Source organism: Ochotona princeps, chromosome 6 (assembly GCF_030435755.1).
Source record: "Ochotona princeps isolate mOchPri1 chromosome 6, mOchPri1.hap1, whole genome shotgun sequence".
In the NCBI taxonomy this organism is placed as follows: Eukaryota; Metazoa; Chordata; class Mammalia; order Lagomorpha; family Ochotonidae; genus Ochotona; species Ochotona princeps.
Window position 1 is genome coordinate 33,642,649 of NC_080837.1, and position 25,969 is coordinate 33,668,617.

Below are 25,969 nucleotides of genomic sequence, written 5' to 3' on the forward strand. Positions count from 1 at the left end.
CCGTGCTTTACAGCATTTGTCATAGTATACAGAGGGTAAAGTTTATGTCTTATTCCTCATACTCCTAGAATCTAGCAGTGACTATATTAAAATGAGGAACTCAGTAATGTTTGTTAGATGGATGGAGGGATAACTTCAGTTGACTGTGAAAACTGCAGCTTATCAAAATGGATATATGATACATGTATCATCCGCATGTTCTGCCTGTGCCTGGAGATTTGGTGCCCTGGAATTCTTTGTTCTGTAGGAAGCTGGACCTGATAATGTCTATTCGAACCATATTGAGTCATCAGGGCATGTAAAGTGAGAGTAAAGGAGTGGTCTATATGGGTAACATGGGTGAACTGTCAATAAGAAACACTATGCCTTGGCGGTTTTATTAGTACATAATAATGATAATGTCTAAGGACTAGGGACAAATTTCTGTATAAAAGAGAAAGTAGAAAGCCTCAAACCTTTTGAACGAGTTCAAGTTTCCAGGCCAGGTAATTTAAATCCTAAGAAACTGCAAAAACTTGTAGACAAACAAGACTTCTGAGCAGTTACAGAGAACAATGCAGGCTACTCCAGAAGAGAGGAAATGTGCAACCATTTTCTTATGAAGTTGGGAATGGAGGGAATCTGACACAAACAACTTAGCAAACAGGCTGTTAACCCTCTTAAGAATTCTAGGCTCACCTACAAATAGATATTTCATAGACTATAACAAAGAGCACCAATACTGCTCTACAGAAAATACATTCTGGCCCATAGTAGCCATTCAATAAATATTTGCCTTTCCTTTTATTTCATGCATTGCTTTAAAAACAACATTTCTTAAGAAGTCACTGTGTGCTTTTATTTTTATAAGCGCTTTATATGTTTTCATTCAATTAACACAACCACCTGGTAAAGTGGCTATTATAACTGTCACTTCACCATGGGGCTGAGAAACTTTGATCCTTGGGTGGCAGGGTGAGGAGACTTCCAAACGTGCTGAGAAATCCTGAGTCTCAATGTCTGGTAGCACCAATCCTCCATGCCTATGTATGGCATAATCCTGGAAGTTACAGGATTTCCTCACTGTTCTAGCAGAGCGTCCCCTGGTGTGATTGAGGTGGATATTTTTCAGTAGCCCAGTTCTCTGGGAATCCAGATGTGTCAGAAATAAATGGAAAAAAATGTAAGGAAAAAAAAACAGAAGGATACAAAAGGGGGGGACTGACTACTTCAATGGGAAGAGAAAGAGATGCCTGCCTTTGTAACATAAAGCAGTACCATTCATTGAACAAACACTCACATACAAGACACTGTACTAAACAATATGGTACACAGCAGATGTCAACAAATATTGTAGTTGTGTGTTAATCTGACATCATTCAGTCTTTCCTGTATACTCTACCACATCCCTTGCCATCATGCAGTATTCAATACACATGCACACACACACACACACACACACACACACACACACTGCTGTTTAACCCTGAAGTCATCCAGTCTGAGAATGGTTATGTATTAACATGAACAGATTAATAAAACAAAAAGTTCAAATGTCCCCTGTGGTTACCTCCTTGTCATTGTCTGTTTGGATGCAGTTCTTGTCTGGGTTCAATCCAACCACTTTAGCTTTAATCCATTCTACACCAGATGGAATCACACTTGCTGTGGGATGGTACGATGAGGATATCTGTTTGGCACCAGCGCCTACTAGAGTCCAGAGTGGCTGGTAGAAATGTCTCTGAAAAACATTGTATTTAGAGACTCATTTCAATTTGGCCGCTAACAGTACATTAGCTGGAATCTGTCACTCCCAGCTGCCCCTAGAGCAAGTTTATAAGTTCCCAGAGAGCTGCACCCCACCCCCCGTTGATGTCTCCTATTGTGATAAGCTCTAAAGGACAGTTACTCAACAATCACCAAAAGAGCTACAAACTACTTTTAGAGCTTATTTCACTATTTGCTGCTATATATGTTACACAAACATACATACATACATTATGGACACATTTATGTGCACAGACATAAGGAAAAATTAGACCCAGCAACGTAAATGTGTTCCCTCAGAAATACATGACAATGATCCAGAAAATTCCATCAGCTGCCATTGTGTTCCCAGCACTACTCCACAAGGTAGCACAAGCTCAACCCTCTGCCTTTTTCTGGAATTCTGCTCCAGATGGTCTACTCTTACTAGTAGTTAGCTGTGGAAGTTCTAGATTCAAGGGTGAAGATTTCCTTTCTAAGTCAAAGTAGACCAGGCAATCATGAGCTACTGATTTGGCCCAAATGCCCCAAACTGGCTGGCCAGAACTGCCAAGACCCAGAGAGAGGTTAAGAGACACCAGGGATGTACTAATGGGCTTTGCAGTCTCCCTACCACCATTAATGATCCAAGAAGGAGGGGGCTGCAGTTAGGAGAGCTCATCAAATCCATCTTCAACATGAACGCAAGCTCAGATTTGGTTTGAGACAATGAACATCAGCTCTAGCAATCGCAAAGCCAGACACAGTGAGGAATGTGCCAAAAGCCTGAGCCACTGGAAGTTCCCTAGAAAGACTTGTGTCTGGCTCTTCCTGCTCAGGTAGAATCTGGTGTCTCCTGAACTGAATGCAGTGTTCAGAAGGTTCTGTCTCATCACAAAGAGAGGTTCCACTGGGACCTTCCCGTGGATTAACAACAGTATTATACTCCAAGGAGAAGGACCATCTCAGACCCTTGACATTGAAATAGGTCTCTGAGGCCAACCTTGTGGCACAGTGTGTTAAAAATACTGCCTGCAACATTGACATCCCATACTGAAGCACAGATTCAAGTCTCAGCAGCTCCGTTTCTGATCCAGCTCCCTGCTAGTGCATCTGAGAAAGAAGAGGAAGGTGGTCCAAAGCTTGGTCCCCTGCACCCATGTGGGAGATGCAGATGGGGTCCTAGGGTCCTGGCTTCAGATTGGTTCAGAGTTAACCACTGAGGTTATCTGGGGAGTAAACCATCAATAGAAGACAATCTCTCTCCCTATTTCTACCATTGAAATAAACTAATACATAAAATTCAGTTGTATTAAACTTTAGACAGGCAGCTAAAGTAATATTCCTGAACTGAAGAGAAGTCACTTAAAAGGACAATTTTTTTTTTATTGGAAAGTCAGATATACAGAGAAGGAGAAAGAGAGAGAGGAAGATCTTCCATCTGCTGGTTCACTCCCCAAGTGGCCACAACAGCCAGGGCTGAGCCAATCTGAAGTCAGGAGACAGGAGCTTCTTCTGGGTCTCCTATGTGGGTTCAGGGTCCCAACGCTTTGGGTCATCCTCAACTGCTTTCCTAGGCCACTAGCAGGAGCTGGATGGGAAGTGGAGCAGCTGGGGCATGAACCAGTGTCCATATGGAATCCCAGCATATGCGAGGCAAGGACTTAGCCACAAGGTTACCGCGCCAAGCCCAGAGAAGTCACTTAAAAGGAAAGTAATCTCGGGACCAGCTCTATGGCGGGTCTATGGTAGGCTAAGCCACCACCTGCAGCACTGGCATCCCTCTGTGTCCTGGCTGAGCACCAGCTGCTGTACTTAACTCCAGCTCCCTGCTTATGACCTGGGAAAGCACAAAGGATAGGTCAATCCCTTGGGCCCCTGTACACCCATGGAAGACACCAAAGCAACTCCTAGATCCTGGCTTTGGATTGGCTCAGCTATGACTGTTACAGCCATATGGGGAATGAACCAGTGAATGGAAGATTTCTCTCTTTTTCTGTTTCTCTTTCTCTGCCTCTCTCTCTCTCTCTCTCTCTCTCTCTCTTTCTCCAACTCTGGCTTTCAAATAAAAATAATAATAAAATAAATCTTAAAAGAGAAAATAAAAGGAAAGTGACCAGGGCCAGTGCTGGTTGAGCCCCCTGCCTCTAGTGTTGGTATCTCATAGGGGAACTGAAGTCCTGTGAGAATATCTGTCTGCTGTTTGAAGTCATCCAGTTTGCAATCATTTGTTACAGCAGCAACACCCCACCAAAAAAAAAAAAAAAAAAAAAAAAAAACTCAAACAGCAGAGAACACCAAAATCCAAAAGACCTGTTCTTGCTGACCAACAATCATGATCCCCAACCCCTAGACACAGGCACCCCTGAACTCCAAAGGGGACTTACCTCACTAGGCTCGACAATGGCCACATTCTTGGCACCCACTTTCCTCTTCATGCGGGCAGCCATGGTGATCCCTCCGCTGCCGCCACCCAGCACCAGCACCTCATAGTAGCTCCTGGCAGCTGCACAGCTGGTCCCCGTGTGCAGCTTAAGTGAGCCAACCTGCTGCGGGCCGAGTCTGAGGAGGCAGGAAAAGAGCCGTGCATGGGGCCCAGACACCGCCGAGACTAGTGAGGTCATCTTCAGGCTGGATCCGGCTGGAAGGGAACATGCAAGGGTTTGAATGCCACAGCAGAGACCACCAGGAGAGCAAAGCATTTTCTTTCCAAGAGTTGAGGTCGCTGGCACCTGGCCAGCTCAAGCTGCCACCCACCACCTCCTCTCAAGACCACCTCCGTGCCCGACTTGGGGCCTCAAAATTCTCTGAGAGTACTAGATTCCCAGCTAGCAATTAGCCAAGCTTCTGTGTCTCTCCTTCCTCCTCCTTTCAGGGCATCTCAGATTTTGTTTGAAACAGGGATCCCTGTCCTTTAAGTTTTTCCTCTCTCTCTTTTTTTTTTAAAGATTTATTTATCTTTATTACAAAGTCAGATATACAGAGAGGAGAGACAGAGAGGAAGATCTTCCGCCCGATGATTCACTCCCCAAGTGACCGCAACAGGCCAGTGCTGCGCCGATCCGAAGCCGGGAACCTGGAACCTCTTCCGGGTCTCCCACGCGGGTGCAGTGTCCCAATGCATTGGGCCGTCCTCTCCTGCTTTCCCAGGCCACAAGCAGGGAGCTGGATGGGAAGTGGAGCTGCCGGGATTAGAACCAGCGCCCATATGGGATCCCAGCGCGTTCAAGGCGAGGACCTTAGCCGCTAGGCCATGCCACCGGGCCCAGTTTTTCCTCTGTTTGCACCTGTCCTCACCCAGGTCTGAAACGAGAGGACCATCTAGTCATACCCAGCTATCACCCAGACTCCTCTCCAGCATGCTCCTCCACTCTTTCTTCAGTTTTCAGTGTATTAAACTGCACATCCACTAACAGAGGATGCCACCTAGAGCACCTGAGACTTGGTTTCCAGCCAGAAACCCAGAGTTCCAACTGTGCTCAATGGGACCCCAGTCTCCACTCAGATACTGTCTGGTTTTGTCTTCCCAGGGACAGACGATATAAGCAAATCACTGGCAACAGATAAGAGAGCAAAGGCCCTCCACGCCTCAAGCAATTTCAACAGTGTGATTCTTAAAAAACCGTAAAAGGATTCCTGCCTGGTATCATAAAGCTGTATTTCACAGAAAGAACTTGCACGTGCTGCAGCTGAGCCATTTATCATGTGCACTTCAGTCAACAATTTCTCCTTAATACTCCCCCTGAGATGTACCTTAGCTTTAGGAAAATGTGATCCTACCCTGAGCAGATAGAGCTCCAACACACCTAGGATATCCACCTGAAGGGCCCACACTCAAGATCTCTGCTTGAGTGTTAAATTGCCTCAAGTGTTATCACCATCTTCACTCCTCTGGGTTCAGCACTGCCCCTCCAAGAACTGGCATTTAAAAAATGGACTAACTAAAAAACAGAGACTAACAACTCCAGCTATTATGGTCACTAACTCCTTCTATAATCTTAATTTGACTCTTTGGCTTTTTTCTAAAGATTTATTTATTTACTTTAAAGCCAGAATTAGAGAGACAGACAGAGAGAGAGAGAGAGAAACTCATACGCTAATGCTCTCACCCCCCAAATGGGACACAATGGGCCAGGCCGAAGCTTGAATCCAGGAGCTCCATCTGGGTCTCCCAAATGTGTATAGGGTTCCCAAGTACTTGGATCATCTCCTACTGCCTTCCCAGGTGCATTCAACACGGAGCTTGTTTGGAAGTGGCGCATCCAGGACTGGAACCAGCACTCCTATAGAATGCCAGCATTGTGGACTGGAAGCTTAACCCACTGAAACACAATGCCATTCTCTGTCACTAAGTACACAATGAAGAGGACCTTCTCATATCACACCCCCTCACGCCACACCCAACTGGAAAAAAGAAAAGCTTCATTAGCGGATTAGAGAAAGCTGAGAGAGGAAAGAGAACCAAGAAAGGAAGAGGTCCTAGAGAAGGGGAAATTGATGGGAGTGGCAAGGAGTAGGCAGGAGCTGTCCTTTTAACAAAGGTTGACTCTATCCAGAGTTTGGGCATGTCAGTATTTCAAGTGTCAGAAGCAACCCAGAACTGGAGAGGGTAAATGTGGAAGCTCAAAAGGAATGGAGCCAGCTCACACATGTTCAGAAAAGCGCCACATGTAGTTTTTTCAGCCTGCACTTCCATTTTGAGGAATCTAGTCCAAGAAAATAATCTTTAATACTGAAGATAAAAACTATTACAGAGATATTTCTCACGTATTTGTTTTAAGGTCAATCCCCAGTTACCTGGGCTATGGATTAGGCTTAACTACTTTCTGGGTACACAATAAAGAACTACAGGTTCCACACTGCGCAGGGAAGGTCCAAGTTCCAGACTGTTTTGGCTAAGGTAAATCTATGATCACATTAACAGAATATGGGGGGAGGGGATGAGTCGTGGAGAATGGTCAGAATGTCAAAGTGTTGGGAAAGCTTAAATTACTGACTCATGAAATTTCATTTACAAATGAATATAAATTGGGCCCAACACAGTAGCCTAGTGGCTAAAGTCCTAGCCTTGCATGTGCCAGGATCCCATATGGACACCAGTTTGTATCCCAGCTGCTCCACTTCCCTTTCAGCTCCGTGTCTGTGATCTGGGAAAAGAGTCAAAGATTGGCCAAAGCCTTGGGACCCTGCACCCGAGTGGGAGACCTGGAAGAAGCTCCTGGCTCCTGCTTCAGATCATCTTAGCTCTGGCCACTGCAGCCACTTGGGGAGTAAACCAGTGGATGGAAGATCTTTGTTTCTCTCTGTAAATCTAACTTTCCAATTAAAAATAAATAAATTTTTTTTAAATGACATAGGACCTGGCGTGGTAGCCTAGTGGCTAAAAGTCCTAGTCTTGCATGCACTGGGAATCCCATATGAGTGCCAGTTCTAATCCCAGTAGCCCCACTTCCCATGCAGCACCCTGCTTATGACCTGGGAAAGTGATCGGGACCCTGAATCCCTGTGGGAGACCTGAAAGAGGTTCTTGGCTTTAGATTGGCTCAGCTCCAGCCATTGCGGCCACGTGAGGAGTGAATCATCAGACGGAAGCTCTTCCTCTCTGTCTCTCCTATTCTCTGTATATCTGACTGCAACAAAAATAAATAAATCTTTTTAAAAATGAGATATAAACTGCTATAACCAGCATTCAAATAAGAAATAAAGTATTCTCACAACTGCATTTAGAAAAAATGCATTTAAAAAATGCATTTGGAAAATGCATTTAGAAAATGAATTCAGAAAAAAGAAAAATAACCAAAATCCTAACCACTGGATAAGTGGCTTTCTTTGGGCAATGGGTAGTTTTGACTTGCTTTTCTATTTTCATACTCATTTCTACTACATATGAGAGTACTTCAAACAGCTAATGGAAAATTGAATTAAAAGTATGAGTTTGGAGTTTTAAAAGTTTTTCATAATATTTGAAAAATGCATATTACTAAAAAACATATATGGGATTTCATTTTTATGACAATCTATGCTTCCAATTCTATTTTTCATGAACTTTTAAAATTACCCTTATACATATACTAACGTTAGTAAAATTGACATTTCAGTGATCATAAACACCACTTACTAAGTCCTTTAGATAAACATTTAACTTGCAAGTTGACTGCTACTGTATTCATTTTAGAGATGAAAGAGGCAGAGGGAAGCGAAGTGACTGCCGAGACACAGAACCCATAAATGATGTAAACTCAGGCATTTTGGTGTCAGAGCCTCGACTTTTACTTATTAAGAATTATTTATTTATCTGAAGAGGGGGAGGATAGAGAGACAGACCTCCAGCTGCTTTACTCCCCATATGGCCTCAATTACAGGGCCCGAGCCAGAAGCCAGGAACTGCATCTGAGTGAGTGGACAGAGTCCCAGTGCTTGGCACATCATCCGCTGCTTTCCCAGGAGCATTAGTGAGCAGCCAGGACCTGAGCCAGTGCTCAGATAGGAATTATGGCATGACAGGTCACCGCCCCAGAGCCTTTTCAGTCACAACTAGGTATCAATCACAGAACAATGTTTTGGTCATACTGCTAGACAGGGAGAAAAGCAGATGTTTTGCCGTAATGTCCCAGAAAAGGGAAACCAATTTTCGTAAAACTGAATCCTGCACATTAGCGATGGTTTTGCTATAAACATTGCTTTCCCCTCGATCCCCATGTTTGGGGATGTGCTTTTCCCAAGTTTCCTTTAATGAATGCTACAACTTGTATTTCTCAAATTACTCTTTCTCAGACCCAGTGTGGTAGCCTAGCGGCTAAAGTCCTCACTGTGAGCACGCTGGGATTCCACATGGGTGCTGGCTCTAATGGGTGCCAGTTCTAATCTTGGCAGCTCCACTTCCCATCCAGCTCCCTGCTTGTGGCCTGGGAAAGCACTCGAGGACGGCCGAAAGCCTTGGGACCCTGCCCCCACGTGGGAGACCTGGAAGAGGCTCCTGGCTCCTGGTTTCAGGTTGGCACAACTTCGGCCGTTGCGGCCGCTTGGGGAGTGAACCATCAGACAAAAGATCTGTTTCTCCTCCTCTCTGTATATCTGATTTTCTAATAGAAGAAATCTTTTTAAAAAAATACTCTCTCTTGTTTAGGCTGAAGAGTGGAGGGACTCCTCAAGCACAATGCTGCTTTTCGGTAGCAAAGGAAAGGCCACATTCCACCTTTCTTTCAGAACATAGCAAAACTCATTTCTCTGAAAAAAGAAAACCATTTTCACAAAGTCCTGACAATACATCTTAGCCCCATGAGAAGAGAAGTAAAAAGAAAAAAGAAAACCTAGGGGGAGGTGTGGCCATCTACAATTACTTGACCTCTTAGCTCCCTTCAAGCCAACAACCCATGATTTTTCTCTTAAAAGTTGACACAAATATTTCCCTCACCCAGTCAAGGAGTCTCTCTGGTTATTTCTGCAGTCCGACAAAACACAAAAGAATGTGCTAGAGGAAATGTCCCAAGTTTCAAAACACCCAAACATCTCAGTTAACTCTCTCATTACATCATCTTAACTTCACAATCTGAAAACCCAGAACCATCAGCTCAAGTGAAGCTCAGGCATGGGGCCCGGCGGCGTGGCCTAGCAGCTAAAGTCCTCGCCTTGAAAGCCCCGGGGTCCCATATGGGCGCCGGTTCTAATCCCGGCAGCTCCACTTCCCATCCAGCTCCCTGCTTGTGGCCTGGGAAGGCAGTCGAGGACGGCCCAATGCATTGGGACCCTGCACCCTCGTGGGAGACCCGGAAGAGGTTCCTGGTTCCCGGCTTCGGATCGGCGTGCACCGGCCTGTTGCGGCTCACTTGGGGAGTCAAACATCGGATGGAAGATCTTCCTCTCTGTCTCTCCTCCTCTCTGTATATCTGGCTTTCCAATAATAATAAAATCTTTAAAAGAAAAAAATATAGCGGGTCTTCCTAGTTCTGAGCTCTGATCTCCTAAAACCTGCTCTCCTGCGCAGAAAGGCATCTTTGGGTATTCATATCCAATCCTTGAGCTTCCACTGTTGAAGTGACTAATATGGAATCTCAAATGGCTTCAGCACAGCCCTGGTCACCAGAAACACCAAACACGTTATGGTAAGTAAAGGGTTAGAAATTTCAGCCCCAACCCTGACCCTCATTGCAGGAGGAAGGGCTAAGACTGAAGGCACAAAACCTCTGCACCACTCATCTCATTCCTGGATTGCACCCTTCATAGAAAACAGGAAACATAAGTGGCTTCCTGCGTTCTATGGGAAGTTTCCGCTCATTAACAAACCTGATGGGAAGGATCATGTGAAGCTCCAAATTGGTAACTGGCCAGACACAAATGTGGCTGTCTAAAATGGAGGCAATCTCATGGAACTTTGCTTTTAACCTATGGGGTCTTGTGCTCATTCTAGAATTAAATGTCACAAGTGGACTGAATTGTAGGGTACCCAATTGTTGTCAGAGGTTGACAGAGGGGCAAAACCCACAACTTTAGTATTAGAAGTGATGTCATGGAGCATGATTTGTGCTATCAGGATCCCTCAGCTCCCACATTGGCGTATCTGGGTTCAGTGTCTGGCTGCTGCTCCTGACTCTAGCCTTCCCTAACAGATCGAGGGAGGCAGCAGTGATAACCCAACTATCAGGACTCTGCCACTCCCAGGGGAGACCTGGGATTGATTCGTCAGTTCCTGGTCTTGGTCCTTTCCCAGCCCCCACTATTGTAGGCATCTCGAGAGTGAACCTGGTGGACAGAAGTTCTAAAAGGAACAAAGGAACAAATGAAGGAATGGAGTAAGAGGGAAGCAAGAAAGAGGAAGAAGAAAGGAAGAGAGTAAAGAGAAAAAGAAAACAGTGGTGTCAGAAATCATTTAGGGGGCCCAGCGCAATAGCGTAGTGGTTAAAGTCCTCGCCTTGAACGCGCCCGGATCCCATATGGGTGCCGGTCCTAATCCCGGCAGCCCTGCTTCCCATTCAGCTCCCTGCTTGTGGCCTGGAACAGCAGCTGAGGACGGCCCAAAGCCTTGGGACCCTGCATCCACATGGGAGACCCAGAAAAGCTCCTGGCTCCTGGCTTCGGATTGGCTCAGCTCCCACCATTGCGGCCACTTGAGGAGTGAACCATTGGATGGAAGATCTTCCTCTCTGTCTCCTCCTCTCTGTATATATGCCTTTCTAATAAAAATAAAATAAATCTTTAAGAAAAAAAGAAATCATCATTTAGGTACCAACAGGAATTCCTGACAGTGACTTAAACTTAAATCATATCTACAGCAACAAGAAAGAAAACTGAAGAAACTGCCACACAATCCTTAACAGAAGTGAATGAAAAAAGAGAAGAATGAAAATGCAACAGCAGAAAATAGACAATTTCTGCCATCAAAATAACTGCAGATGGTAAATCTGGTTTCTTGGTTTCCCCAAAAGAGAGCCTGAAATATATATATGTTAGTTTAAGAAGAATTAACTACCAATGACACAATGCAGCCACTTTACCTTTACATTCCCACGAAGTGAAGCACTCTTTTTTAAAAAAAGAACCAATGAATAAGACAAATTTGACTTTTAACAAGTGTCATGTACTATATATTATCAATAAATAATGTCATGCTTTTACATTAGATAAAAATCAAGTACCTGGTCTTAAACCAATGGTCTCCTTTCAAAAGCTCAGAATAAATGTCTTGCTATATCCATAATCTAACTGGGGAAGTGAAATGACAGCTGATTAAAAGATAAAATAGTTGCCATGCCATCTCATTCTTACATCACTGGCTGCTGGGTGAAGGCCCAGATCCGGAGAGGTCTTGGGCACTTCACACCCATCCATATCCTGCTCTTCCTGAACAAGCAGACAGCAAAGAGGGCTTCTGTCAAAAACTTCCTAATCTTTGTCACATGACATGCCACTCACTGGGTTGTGAGCAGTCAGGTCACCTGATGGAGCCCAAGCAGAGCTGGTGTGTAAGTAGGGATTATTCAGCATTCGTAGTGACAGACGCACCAAGTTGGCAAGCCTGTTGCAGTCCATCTTCAGCTACTTTTCTTAGCAAACATTGGGCCTTGGTACAGATCACAAGGAGGGATCATTGTGAGATCATTGTCTTTCAAGCTTATGCCAGGCTAGGCCCTCTGGCACGGACTTTCATAACTGGTAAGGCCAACCTTGAGCAGACTATGTTTGTCACGCACTTCCAGAAGAGGAGAAAACAATGGTCTTTGGCTGTTACCGTTCACCCGGTTCCTGGCAGCAGAGCTCTCAGACATGGGCTTCCCTGAACCAAACTTACTCTGAGCACCATGTTTTACTGGTATGGATCCCTGGGAGTTCCCATCTCCGAGGCATGATCCAGGCTTGTATACCCAGCAGGGGTCCCACTCACACGTGGTGCCCAAATGGAGGGTCTAGTTCTACAAGACTGCTTTTCTACAGATCCCCTCACATAGGCTTTGCAGGCCTATTTAAGGTTTATTCATCCATTCATTTATTTGTTTGAAACATACAGAGACAGACAAGACAGAGCTCCCAATTTCTAGTTTTTTCCCAGATGCCCGCAACAATTAGGGTTGGGCCAGGCTGAAGCCAGGAGCCAGAAACTCACTCAGTCCAGGCCTCGCACTTGGGAGCCACCACCACTTCCCAGGATCTGTGTTAGCAGGAAGCTGGGCTCAGGAGCAACAGCCTTCTATCGAACTCAACCAATTTCAGTAGGGAACACTGTCATCTTAACTGGGGCTCTAACCACTGGGCCAAATCCCTGCCCACAGCCTTATTTAGTTAAACCAGCTTCAAGCTACTATCTTCAGGTCTTTGCATCTATCAATCACACTGTTTCACTAAAACAGAATTTGCTAGGGGAAAAAATAGTTTAAAAATTATAATAGTTAAAATTTAATGTTTCTAGTCATGTTTATGCTATCTCAAAGATTCCTCCAAACAGCTCTATAACTGTTATTCCCAATTCGCAGATGAGAAAATTGAGGCTTAGACTAGGAGTAGAGAACTTGTCTACAGGCATATCTCCAACTGAATGACAGGATTTAATTCACAATATCTGACTCTTCCATAAGAAAAATGTCTACTGGCTGTAATTCATTTTCATTCAAATTTGAAGTAGCTTGGATGGATCCCGTAGAGTGAGGTAGCAGAGCATATGCAGTGTCAAAAATCTAGCTTATTAGTTAAAATGAGAAGAGAAAAACCTGAGTCTCCTAATCAAAGTATAGTTAACAGTAATGATTTATTTTTAAGAGCCCCTAGCTTTTAGAAATACACACCTCACAACCAAATTATTTCCACCAATGAGGATTCGATAGGCAAGACGAGACTCTGACAGCTCAATGATTCACAATTTAGAAATCTTTCAGAAGTTACAGGTTGGTATGAGTACAGATGAAGCAAGATGGGCCATGACTTGATAGTAATTTGAAACTTGCTGATAGCTAGACAAGATGACTTCAAAACGTTCCTGGCAAGCAGAATTAGAGGATGAGCTTACTTGGGCACAGAAAACATTTTGAACTCTATGCATAATTTTTTGCACAACATGGCATTTTCTATGAACTTTTCAAAGACCTCATAGTAGAGCCCTGGCGCAGTAGCCTAGTGGCTGAAGTCTTGCCTTGCACACCCAAGATCCCATATGGGTACTGTTTCACTTCCCATCCAGCTGTTTCACTTCCCATCCAGCTCCCAGCTTGTGGCCTGGGAAAGCAGTCGAGGACGGCTCAAAGCCTTGGGACTCTGCACCCGAGTGGGAGACCTGGAGGAAGTGCCTGGCTCCTGGCTCCTGGCTCCGGATCGGCTTAGCTCAGGTCATTACAGCCACTTGGGCAGTGAACCAGCAGATGGAAGATCTTTTGCTGTCTCTCCTTCTCTCTGTATATCTTCCTTTCCAATAAAAATAAATCTTAAGAAAAAAAAAACGTAGCAGATAGGCATGCTGTGTGGTAGTCCATTTTCTGTATATTTGAAATTTATACACTAAAAAGCCAAACTAAGTTAACAAAAGAAAAAAAAATCAAAGCACTGTTTGGGTGTGGACATTAGCTTTGCTCTTTAGTCACAGAAACTTTAAAGTCTACGCCTATTTCAAGCAACTGCAAGATAACAGCAACACAAGTTAGCCACACAACTTCATACATTGCTGCCATGTAAGTAGGTGTTTATCATTTTCAAGGCCCACACCTGAGCCCACATTGGAGGCGCTCACTCCACTTAACAAGTGAGGAGACTGAGGCTCAGAGGGGGACCTGCCTTCCAGAGAGCCAACAAAGAGTGAGCACACAGCAAGGAGAAAATCAGCCCTTTCTGAGAAAGTAATGCTTTCTGAGTGCCCTCTGCAGCAACCACACAGGCAGGAGCATCAGCCAGCAGCTCCAGACGGGGCATCGTCAGCCTGGACCTCCTCCTAGCTCCAGTCTCAACACATGGTTGTTGCTGAGCCAGACATAGCAGGGTTCTCAACTTCCACAACCCAACATACCTTCTCCCCAGAGGGGGAGATCCCCAGGTAGAACAGGTTTAATGAACACTGAAACCTATACAGTTTGGGGGCCCTAAACCAGAAGTACAAAGATAGAAATCGATATCTAATGTTTTGGAACAACAGGAAAAAAAATGCCTGAACCCTTACTGATTCAGACACCTTCCTCCAGATCTTTTAGGCAATCTGTTAGAAATGCATACTTGGAAATGCTGCCTGGGTAAAACGCGGCTATTCCTTCTCTCCTAGAACATCGTCAAAACTCGTTTAAAAAAAAAAAAAAAAAACCTGTTCATCGGGGCCTGTGCAAGACAGGGACTATGAAATACAAGCATCATTTGCTTCCACTTAAACCCACCTCTAGTGCCTGTAAGCACTCCTCTAAAGCTCTCTCTCTCTCTGACTACCTTATTAGGATTCACTGAATCAGCCAATCCCCTCCCAGAATATCACAGGGCTCTTTGAACAATCCCAAACTAGGTCATGGTCCCTATTCTAAAACTGCTTTATCACTGTCTGATTCCTGGGTGCCAAGCATTGTGTCGGTGCCAGGCATTGTGTCAGTGCCAGGCACCATGCTGGATGTCAGAGGCTGGCATTATTCCCATTTTATATCTGCAAACAGTGAAGCGGAAGGAACGGGTTACCACTTCCAGGCGCCATAGCTAGTAACAAAGTCAAGACTCAGTTGCAAGAGATGGGAAAGCAAGCAGAAGAGAACAAAAGCAAGCATCAGGCTTTTCCCCATTGACTTGAGTAGACTTCTGGGAATTGGCTCACATGGTCATGCAAATCCCAAGTCCGTAGCTGGCAAGCTGGAGACCCCAGAGAGTGAGAATATAGTTCCAGTCCGAAGGCCAAAGGCTCAGTGGAGTCTCTAGGCAGGAGAAACCGAGCTTCCAGCTTCAGGCTCTCCCACGAGAAGGATTCTTATTCATGGAAAGGTCAGTCTTTTTGTTCTAGTTAAGCCTACAACTTGATTGGATGAGACTCACCCTTGTTAGGGAGGGCAATCCACTCAATTCTGATTAAAATACTAATCCCGCCCAGGAACACCCTCACAGACACACCCAAAAAGACTTGTGGCCCAGTCAGGCTGACATATAAAATCAACCACCAACCACACCCTTGGACTTAAAACTATAAAAGGGCAGATATAAATCTGGAAGACTCTGAGAAAGGAAGTTGTTACCGCCACTGGTTTAGCATGATTGTGGGTGTCAAGGAAATGTCATGTCAGCAATGTCATGTCAGCTTAACCTGGTCTCAGTGTGAGTGCACACCAGCAACATATGTAGTTAATGCTTATGGCATGTGCCAAGGGCACGTGGTAGATGCTTCCTGAAACCAGAAAGCCCACTTCCTTCTTCTCCACCCTTTGAGTCCTACTGCATTAATCATGTTTCTGTATTTTATACCATTTGACGTCTTACAGCCTTGCCTAGACACCCTGCCCCTGCCAGCATTAGCTAACTCCTAGAGGTAGCAAATTACTTGTTGTGAGTATTCCTTTGATAGGCAAACCAATCCAGAGTCCATATCCTAAACCAGTCTCCTCTGGCTTTTACACTCCAGGAGGCCATATTTCTCTTTTCCAGGCCTCCCAGGGCCAAACAGCACAGAAGCACAGGCAGCCTCTCCCTGCACCCAACGGCACACTACAATTAACCCACACTAGCCCACCCCAAACCCACTTTGGCCTTTCCCAGTCTCATGAAGGCCACAGGATCAACTTCAGCATACGTTTCCCCCTCACTTTTCCCCAGGCACTTCCTCTTAGATATCCACATGTTGTATTATTTTCCATGTCTAGGGACTATGAGTAAAAATTTCTTCCTTCAGGAGAATCATTTCCTGGTCTGTTGACTAAAACAAGTCTCAGATGCATTTGATACACACATACAATTAAACGCAAGCACAAACTATTCAGTCAGATGGAAGAGTTTATGTGTTTTAACAAATTTCTGCTCTGCTCCTTTTCCTTACATACCCATTGAACTGTAAGGCAGCATTTAAAAAAGCAATTTAATTATATTCCTGAAGAATATTGTAAATATGTGGGTGATTGGGCCAAATTTGTACAGCAGATACTGTTGGATTTTTTTAATGCAATAATTATTCTGCAAGAATACAGTCCCTGGCTCTCTTCTTTCTCATCACTCTGTCATCCACTATATTAAAACCCAAGATAACCTCACTGACAAGCAAAGTCTTCCCATTCCTTTGTCCATTTGCCCTTAAAGAGAAGAGCTGGGGCTGGCATCGAGCATATCAGGTAAAGCCACCACATGCAACACTGGCATCCTGCATGGGTGCCAAATCACGTCCTGGCTACTCAACTTTAGATCCACCTCTGTGCTCATGTGCTTGGGCAATCAGAAGAAGATGGCTCAAGTCCTATATGAGACTCAGAAAAACCTCCTAGCTACTGACTTTGGCCTGACCCAGCCCCAGTCACTGTGGTCATCTGAAGAATGAATCAGTGCATGAGAGTTCTCTCCTCTCTCTCTCTCTTTTCCCCATGCCTTGCTACCATTGATTCCAATTTTTTTAAGATTTATTCATTTTTATTGGAAGGAAGATTTACAGAGAGAAGGACAGAAGATCTTCCATCTGCTGATTCACTCCCCAAGTGGCCACAACAGCTGGAGCTGAGCCAATCCCAAGCCAGGAGCTTCTTCTGGACCCCTCTACCACCCCAAAGACACAGGGTGCCAAAACCTTGGGCCATCCTCTGCTGCCTTCCTAGGCCACAAGCAGGGAGCTGGAATGGCATCCATGAGTCAAATGGTAAAAGCTCTCCACATGTCTCTACATTTCCATGCTTTGAGCCCTAAGAACAAACTTGTGAGGCGTGTACCAACTGGTCTTCCTTGTCCTCTGATTTCTTGTTGGGTTCATTCAATGGAAAACAGAGGAGACCACAGCATGGAAAGTGAGGTGGAGATATTCATTCCCCAGCCCCCTGTCTACCAAGCCTCAGCTGACAGTGGTTTCATTCTCATCAGAAGATCTTGACTCCCGTGGGGCAGCCCCCCTCCGGGGCTGTAGCCCTAAATAATCCCTATACTTGTACTTTCAGGCCCCAAGCCAGCATGATTTCTTCACCCCACTTGTTGAATTTCCTTTAGGCCTGCCCACACCTTTACAGAGCTATTCTGTTAAATCCTCCTTGACAACATTGAGTTTGCTCCTTCCCCAAGTTCCTGTTTGACAAACCACAGACCAATCAGATTTAACTGAGACAAGGAATGATCTCAGCTGTATTGTAAAGGGCTAGCTTTACTGGTGGGAAAATGGGGGACAAAATTCTGGGAAGCAATAGGCAAAAGGGACAGTTTTGAGAAAATGAACCTGGTGTGAAGCAAATTAAGCTGGAGGAAAAATAAAACCAGTTCCTAAACTGCTGTTGTGGTCCAAGTGTGCATGATCATGCCCCACATTAGGTGCTGGAATTGTGAATACAAATAAAGATTGAGACAAAGCTGAGGCTTGGGAAAGGAGAATAACTGTGAAGTGGAAAGAGGCTCTGGGAGAAAAGAGGCAGCAGAAGAAAAATTACAAAATTAGAAACCAAATTTAAGGCAAGGACCTGCCTGGGCTAATTTGGAACAGTGGGATTTGAGGTTTGAGAAGCAGAATTATTTGGAATCAAAGAAGTCTAATGTGGACAAAAAGGAGGGCAACCTAGGACAGCTGTACATTGCGGAGAAAGATATTAGACTGGACAGGCACATATAATTCAAAGTTTAGGCTTGAGGATTTAATCCTACATAATCATAATCCCACCTACAGGTTGGTCACAAAGCAGCAACCTGTAGACCAAATGCAGACTCGAGATGATTCACAGTGTTTTCTAAAGTTTGAATTAGTTCGGCTTGGCACAATGTCTTAATTGGCTAATCCTCCCACTTCAAGCACCGGATCCCATATGGGATCCCATATGGGCGCCGGTTCATGTCCCAGCTACAACACTTCCTATGCAGCTCCCTGCTTGTGGCCTGGGAAAACAGCAAGGATGGTCCAAAGCCTTGGGACCCTGCACCCACCTGAGAGACCTGACAGAAGTTCCTGTGCCCTGGCTTCAGATCGGCTCAACAGTAAAATGTTGGAAGGCATCTGCATTCATATCACAGTCCCTGGGTTCAATTCTCAGCTCCAACTCGACTCCATTTTCCTGCCAGTATGGACCCAAGATACAGTGGTAATGGCTCCCACCTGGGAACCCTGGATGGAGTTCCATCCTGGCTTCAGGCCCACAGCAAATGTTGTCCTTTGGGGGGAGGGAGTGAAGATAAGTAGCAGCTACCTTTCTCTCTCTCTTCCTCTCAAAAAAATAAAAATTCAAAACCAAACATGGATATCACACACAAAAAAAAATCCAGTGTGTTGGCCTCTCTAGCATCAAACCCACATTCTTACAAGGAGATGCTTGCCTGGAGCTGGGTCGTCACTGGCCATTTCTCTCCCACACAAGATCCCAGTTCACCCCAACCCCATCCAGCCTCTGTGACTCATTTAAGTTATCTGTCCAGCCCTGGTATTTGAGTTCATGGGCTCTGCTAAATGGTGTGAAAGTTCCTTGGAAGTTTTTAATGAAACTGAATTTAGCATGTCTGAGAAAAAACTAGCCAAAGTTCGGAGGATGTATTGAGCAATTCACTTGAGTTCCCCAATTTTTTTATAAACTGTTATATTTACTAAAAATGAAAACTTATAAAATTAATAAATGAGTGTTTATCATCTGTCAGGCAGTGATGAAAAGCCTACGTATGGTATAACAGGAAAGACCACAAACATGAAGACCCATTAAGTGGCTGCTCCAGAAAATGCAGGCACTGGTGAGGGCTAGGTCTAGCCAGTGGGAACAGAGATGAAGGAATGGAGGCATGTTGAGGAAATTTGAGGGACAAAGGGCTATAGGTGAGAAGGAAGAAAGAAGACTATGAACTATGACATTCCATCCACTGTTCAGGATGATACAAGGAAGACAGGATACAGGCAATACTACTGGCTTACTCAACAGGCAGTAAAGGCTTAAGAGAGAAGGAAATTGCCACTCTTGAAAATCCAAGGGATTATGCAGGCCTTGTCCTTCCTCTTGGCTCAGCTCCTCTTGTGTAATAGCAGAACCATCTGCCCGTGTGTTCAGGAGCTGGAGTTTTATATTGTTAATAAAGGAAATGGAGCAAATTCCACACAGCCCTTCAGGTTTATGCTGGAATGACACCTCTGACACTGTGGTAACTCCAAACATTTGTTTAAATATTAAGCTGTGGGAGGCCCAGCATGATGGCTCAATTGGCTAATCCTCTCCTTGCAAGCATGGGGATCCCACATGAGTGCCAGTTTGTGCCCTGGCTGCTCCACTTTCCATCCAGCTCCGTACTTGTGGCCTGAGAAAATAGTGGAGGTTGGCCTCCAAGGCCTTGAGACCCTGCACCCACATGGGAGACCCAGAAGAAATTCTCAGCTCCTGGCTTTGATCAGCTCAGCTCTGGCTGGTGCAGCTATTTGGGGAGTGAACCAGCAGAAGATATTGCTGTCTCTTTTTCTCTCCCTGTAAATCTGTCTTTCCAATTAAAATAAGTAACACTGAAAAAAAGAAGTAAATAATAAGCAGTAAAGCCAGGTCTTGGGTAGTGGATGAGACCTGAATCATCCAGGAAACAGAAAAAAACATACATGAGCACTTTAAAAAGCTCATGAGAAATGGAATTCAAAGTTAAGTTTATTTTGGAACACAAAAAAATTGAAACTCATGCATAAGAGGGAGCTTCAAAAAGTTTGTGGAGGCCAACGGTGTACACAACGGGGAAAATTGCAGCCTGCAATACTGGCTTCCTGTGTGGGCACTGATTCAAGACCTGCTTGCTCCACTTCCGATCCAGCTCCCTATTAACGTTCCCAAGGAAGCAGCAGAAGATGAGTTGCAGAGAGATCCATTTGCTGGTTCACTCCCCAAATGGGTACATCAGGCAAAGCCAGAAGTCTAGACTCCCTCAGGGTCTCCCACATGGGTGGCAACCCAGTTCCAGTCCCAGGAAGGTATTAGCAGTGAGCTGGAACAGAAGCAGAACACATGCTGGATGCTGGTATCACCAGACATACCTCAGTGCAGGCCCCCACAATGGAGCTCTTCAGTTCCCTACCACTTTAAGGGAAAACTTAAGGAATGTTCTTTAAAGAGTTATTAATGTGGCCTGGCACAGTAGCCTAGCAGCTCAAGTGCTTGCATTGAATGCACCAGGATCCCATATGGGTGATCCTGCACCTACGTGGGTGACCCCAAAGAAGTTCCTGGCTCCTGGCTTCAAATCGGCTCAGCTCCAACCAATGCAGTCACTTGGGAGGTGAATCAGCAGATGGAAGATCTTCCTCTCTGCATATCTGCCTTTCCAATAAAAAAAATAAATAAATCTTTTAAAAAAGTTATTAACGAGGACTTTGCAAAAAAGAACAGTGGCTCCCTTTATTACTGAGAAACCTCCTATCAGTTTTCCCAGTCTATAGCTGCAATATTTTACAGAGAAGGTAACAATAGGAAGATTAGCAATTTCACTAAGCCAGCAGAATTGCTGAGAGGAAAAAAAATTGTATTCAAGTAAGAAACACTCTTGTACTCAGGCTCCAGGAAAAGAACAGGTAAGTCAGTCAACTGAATTCTTTCACTTACTAGGTGAAGGGTTTGACTAGAGGGGGAAAGTATGTATATATATACATATATATACATATATATTTACATACATATATAAGTTTCATATATATATATATATATGTAAAAAGCCTTGCTCTCTGCTAACTTTATAGAGTGAGAATTTGACTTCTCACGTTCTCATATATAAATAAGCACACTTTTGCTCTACCTCTTCAACATCTGCACTCAGAGTTGGCCTCTACAAAAATATTTCAGGTTTCCTCCAACATCTGCATAGTCTATACCTATCTGTAAACTGCAGAACGTGATGCACTGGAGAGACAGGCTTCAAGTAGAACGAATAGTAAGGAACAACTTAGGCTTCGGGTTCCTGAGTCTGTTAGATGATCCACAAAATGTTCATGAGTGTCAGGAGTGTCGGGATTTCCCACTGAGCATCTCACATTCAAGGAGACTGAAGCGGAGAGCTGCAACAGACACAGGCCTATTATTCCCTGGAATCAGAGTACCAGTTCATACCACAATTTTAAAAAATTATTTACAAATTATACATCTTTTGTTTGAACAGGATAGGGGAGATACAAAATTCAATCATTTATTGGGTAATAGAGAATGAGAATGGACAAAGTATGAGGTGCACCAGGCTCCCCACTGGCTCATATCTTTCCTACATTCAACCAGATGCACAGTTGCTCACTTCTGGTGAGAACGCTTTGTCTCAGGGTACAGCATCAGGAGGCAGCATACTCACAGCCACATCCCATGTTGGCCAGGGCTGGCCAGTGGGCTGGGTCGTTTCAAAAGTCCCTTCCTTCTCTAAAACTTTGTGAGTCTCTCAGGAGGAACAGACATGGAGGTTCACAAACAGGCTTTCAAATGAGGTCACGTGTTTAATTCCTTAGATTGATCGGAGCTACAAAATGTGTGACAACAAAAGGCAAGGGTTTATAACAAGGCCTAGAACAAAACCAGAATGGAAACCAGATCTGCCAGGCTCTTGACCCATGTCCCACACCTGTGCCAAATTTACGGTGACTCATTGGGAAGCTGCTTGAGGTGAATGCTCTTATCCCAAGCATAATAAAAAGCACCAGAATGAAAGACTTATTTGCAGAAAGCTTGCTGTGTGCCAGGCGTTTTAGCATGTACTTTGTATAATTCCTCACAACAACCAAACGGGTGGGCATAACCAGTCCCATTTTATAAGTGTGGAAACAAAGGCTGGGAGCCCATGAGCAGGTCACCGAACCACTTTTTTTTTCCATTTCCCTGAACATACAATCAGCGGCTCTGTCTACTTGACTGTAAAGATGCTTCTTACTCCAAGTTGCCAAACAAGCTTGCGTCTGATCACTGAGACCTTGAAAGGCTCGTGGTTGTCACCCAACTCAGATGGCCAGAAAATGAGATGGTCCCCTCTGCCCTCTCCAGCACAATTCTGGTGCTCCCAGAAACACAAACCACACACGATCCAGCACTTTTCTTGGCAAGTTCTCACAATCTATATTCAAAACACTTTTCTATGGAGACCTCGCAGACCCCCTTAGAACAAGTAGTCAAGGAGATAAGGAATTAATACAACTGGCACTCTCTCTTCTGTTTCAAAAAATATATGTATTAATTCAGGGCTTCATCTCAATGTCCCAAATTAATTACTTCCCAAAAGAACCCTATATCCAACTACAGCCACCTCCTGGGATAGCAGAGGCTAAGATTTCAATGCATGATTTTCAGGAGAATACAGTCTAGTCCGTAGCTCTAGTATCTGCCCCTCACAAAGGCCTAGGCAAAGACAGCCAGTATGTTCTGAATGCGCTGTTCAGTACTTCTCTCCCCATCTCCCACCCCAAGGGAATACGTGTATAAAGTAAACATGAGGCTGGCTGGCTGAAATCCCTTCCTTATTCTTACCACTCACATTTGTTCAACTATGCAGATGTTTAAGCTTGAGAATGAAGAAGCAACTAGTTGGCTTCTGGCCCGGTCTGAGCAGCTTTCAGCAAACTCCCTAGCCTACTTTTTTTATGTTTAGATACACATACAGAGAGGAGGAGAGAGGAGAGGAAGCTAATCTATCTGATGATTCACTCCCCAAGTGGCTGCAATGGCCAGAGCTGAGCCAATCAGAAGCCAGGAGCCAGGAGCCTCTTCAGGATCTCCCATGCGGGTGCAGGGTCCCAAGGCTTTGGGCCATCCTTAACTGCCTTCCCAGGCCACAAGCAGGGAGCTGGATGGGAAGCAGGGCTACCGGGATTAGAACCGACACCCATATGAGATCCCAATGTGTGCAAGGCAGGGACTTAAGCTGCTAGGCTACTGTGCTGGGACCGCCAGCCTACTTTTTTTAACCACATCTCTGGAGTCAAAGATGAGGTATGGGATGGCTACAGGTTAGGAAACAGCTATCTCTGTGCAAGGTCTATGAATACCTTCCACAGGGTATTCAACTGGGGATACAGTGGTCACAGCCTTAAGCTTGGAAGGCAGGCAAGTTCTAATCAATGGTACTTACTTTGGCCTTGTGTGCCAGGCACAGTGCTGGGTGCTTTACAAACATGGAAAGGTACTATGGTGTCCACTGCACAATAAGCTGAGGCTCAAAGAGGTTCAAAAGCAAAGGCCACCCTGCTAGCCAATGGGAGTATCTGGGGTTCTTAACCTGGGGGCCATGAACTTGGACAGAAAAAAAATTACAACTTTGCTTTCACTAACATTTCATTGAAATGTAACAATTTCCTCAGTTCTGTCTGTAGGCAGCAAACCACAGCAGTACTAACAGTACTAGGATTCTGTCACCAACAGAAATACTAGGTACCTTCTTACATTGCAAGTGATGCCTACATCTAAAAACATGATTTGTAATCTTTGCCACTTGACAATTATATAGCTACTAAATCTATTGCTAGATCCCTATTATTTAATAATGCATTTTAAAGACAAACATTTTACTATATCACAAACTCTTTTAATATTTTTAAATTTAAACAGAGACAAATCTGCCATCAGTTGGTTTACTACCTAAATGCCCACAAAAGCCAATGTTGGACCAAGTGGAAGCCCAAAGCCAGGAACACCCACGGAGGAGGCAAAGAGCCAGCCACCTGAGCTGCCTCCCAGGTGACTTTCACAGAAAGCTGGCTCAGAAATGCAGCGGCGTGGTTGAGAACCCAGACACTCCAGCGCGGCTGCAGGGGATCTCCGACTGCATTCTTAACAGTTGGCTGCACCTAACACCCACTTCCTCTTCTAACATTTTGACAAATGCTTTGTTCTTGGTTTCCTCTACAGTACTCTGCCTTTTATTTTATACCGCCCCCTCCAAAAAAAATCCTGATCTGAGAATGTTCTTACTCCTCCCAGGACTGTCCCCCAAAAGCACAAAAACTGGTGAAAACCCTGAGCTAGAACCTTGTGCAGCAGGCGGATCCAGAGGTTCTTGCAACGTGACTGAACAAGAAGCTGACTTAGGATCTTGACGATTAAGAGAATTGAAGAGGAGGTAGGGACCCCTGTTCTGCCAGGGACTCCTCCTCCCCGGACCCCTCTTCCCCTTTCCAGTTCTTATTCATCAGGTGCACTAAAACACTGCAGGCTGGTTGGTTTGAGACACCGCTGACCCCCTTGGACGCCCCTCTGTGGCACCCGCAGTGTCCGGAGCTAAATGTGCCACCCCGCGGACAGGTGGGGCGACGACGACAATCCCACCTCCCTCCCCAGGAGCTAAGTACCCTCGCTCCCTTGGGATCGTGCTAGTGACGTAAATGGAAGTTGCCAGGAATCCCGCACAACAAGATCACCAATGTCGGTTTGTACCCGCTGCTCGCTGCGCGGCCTCTAAACACCCCCAGAAGCTCCGACACTCGGGGCACAAGGGGAGCAAGAGGCCCCAAGACTTGGGGTCCCAGCAAGTGTCCAGGCCGTGGGGAAGGAAAAGTGAAGTGGCATGAAGCACCAGCTACGGGCCGGCGGAGTCCCCACTGGTGCTCTCTGTCCCCGCCCTCACCCCCTCCTCAGTACCTCTTACCCTGGGGGCGAGTGGAGCCTTGGGCTACAGTGTTGGCGTTGCAAACTCTGCCGCTCCCAGCTGGGGCTCAGGGCCTCGGCAAGGGCCCCGCCCGCCCGTCCGGAGGCGGGGAGAGCCAAGTTCCGCGCCAGGAAAGGTCCGGAAAGGTCTAGCCGCTGCTCCGCCCGCTCCGCCCGCCACGGCCGCTGCGGCCCCATGACTAAATGCAGGTTGCGCCCGCGCTCTGATGGCGCACGGCGATCAAGGCCAGGGATTTAGGTCTGGCGGGTCCCGGGCGGTGCCCCTAAGCTCGGGCGCTGCCCCCTCAGAGCTCGCCCGTTCCAGTCAGAGTCCCCGAGTCCACCTGAAGCCGACGCCCGCTGAGTGCCAACAGAGTTGCGCAACCCATGTGCGCAAAGGTGGAAGAGGAGCACCTCCGAGAGCGTGCCTGGCAGTGGGCTCCTCCGAGGTGACCTGAGCTTCTCACCTCCATTTCAAATGAATAGCTGTTGTGGCAATAGTTTCAGAAATGAGGGGGTCGTGACGGAAGGCTCAGAGGTAGCTGGTGGCCAGCCCCAAGCATCCACACCTGTTGCATACTGCTTTCTTGACAGCTCCAATTGGCTGCTCTTTCCAGGTGACTGTGAAGAGTCGCCAAGTAATATCAGATTCAGCGACCATTGTTAAGAAATTATTTCATTTTTAAACTTTAACTGAAAGGTAGAGTCTCAGAAAGAGGACAGGCACGGAGAAAGAGGAAAGGCAGAGAGATCTTCCATTCAGTTAGTTCACGCTCCCAAATGCCTGCAACAGATGGAGGTCAGGAGCCCAGAACTCAGTCCGAGTGTCCCATCCAGGTGACAGGGACCCACATACTTGAACCAAGAGCTAATGACCCCCACCCCCAAGAGTGTGTATTAGCAGGAAGCTGGATCAGAAGCATAGTGGGGACTTGAACCAGAAACTTAGATAATGGGATGCAGGATCAGGATTTTTTCCTGCAACCATCATCTGCCGGCAGTGGCCTCTTCTTACAATGAATACTGACTTCCCAAGTCTTACTATAATCTTAAAGCTGGATAACTCCAAAAGTTCAATTACT

The 25,969-nt window shown here is 45.5% G+C and overlaps 1 protein-coding gene across 2 annotated transcripts in view; it reads right to left on the reverse strand.

Moving 5' to 3' along the window:
- SQOR (sulfide quinone oxidoreductase) overlaps positions 1 to 25,050 on the reverse strand; it is a 47,554-nt gene extending 22,504 nt beyond the window's left edge. The window contains exons 1-3 of one of the 2 annotated variants that reach the window (XM_004578110.3): positions 24,889 to 25,050; positions 4,113 to 4,366; positions 1,550 to 1,720 (exon numbers count right to left, since the gene is read on the reverse strand). In XM_004578110.3, coding sequence (XP_004578167.2) covers positions 1,550 to 1,720; positions 4,113 to 4,349 — 408 coding nt within the window. In that variant the 5' untranslated portion in view covers positions 4,350 to 4,366; positions 24,889 to 25,050. Of the gene's footprint in view, positions 1 to 1,549; positions 1,721 to 4,112; positions 4,367 to 14,986; positions 15,165 to 24,888 lie in introns of those variants that run through there. The other variant, XM_058665908.1, reaches the window with a different exon arrangement.
- Positions 25,051 to 25,969: the final 919 nt, after the last annotated feature.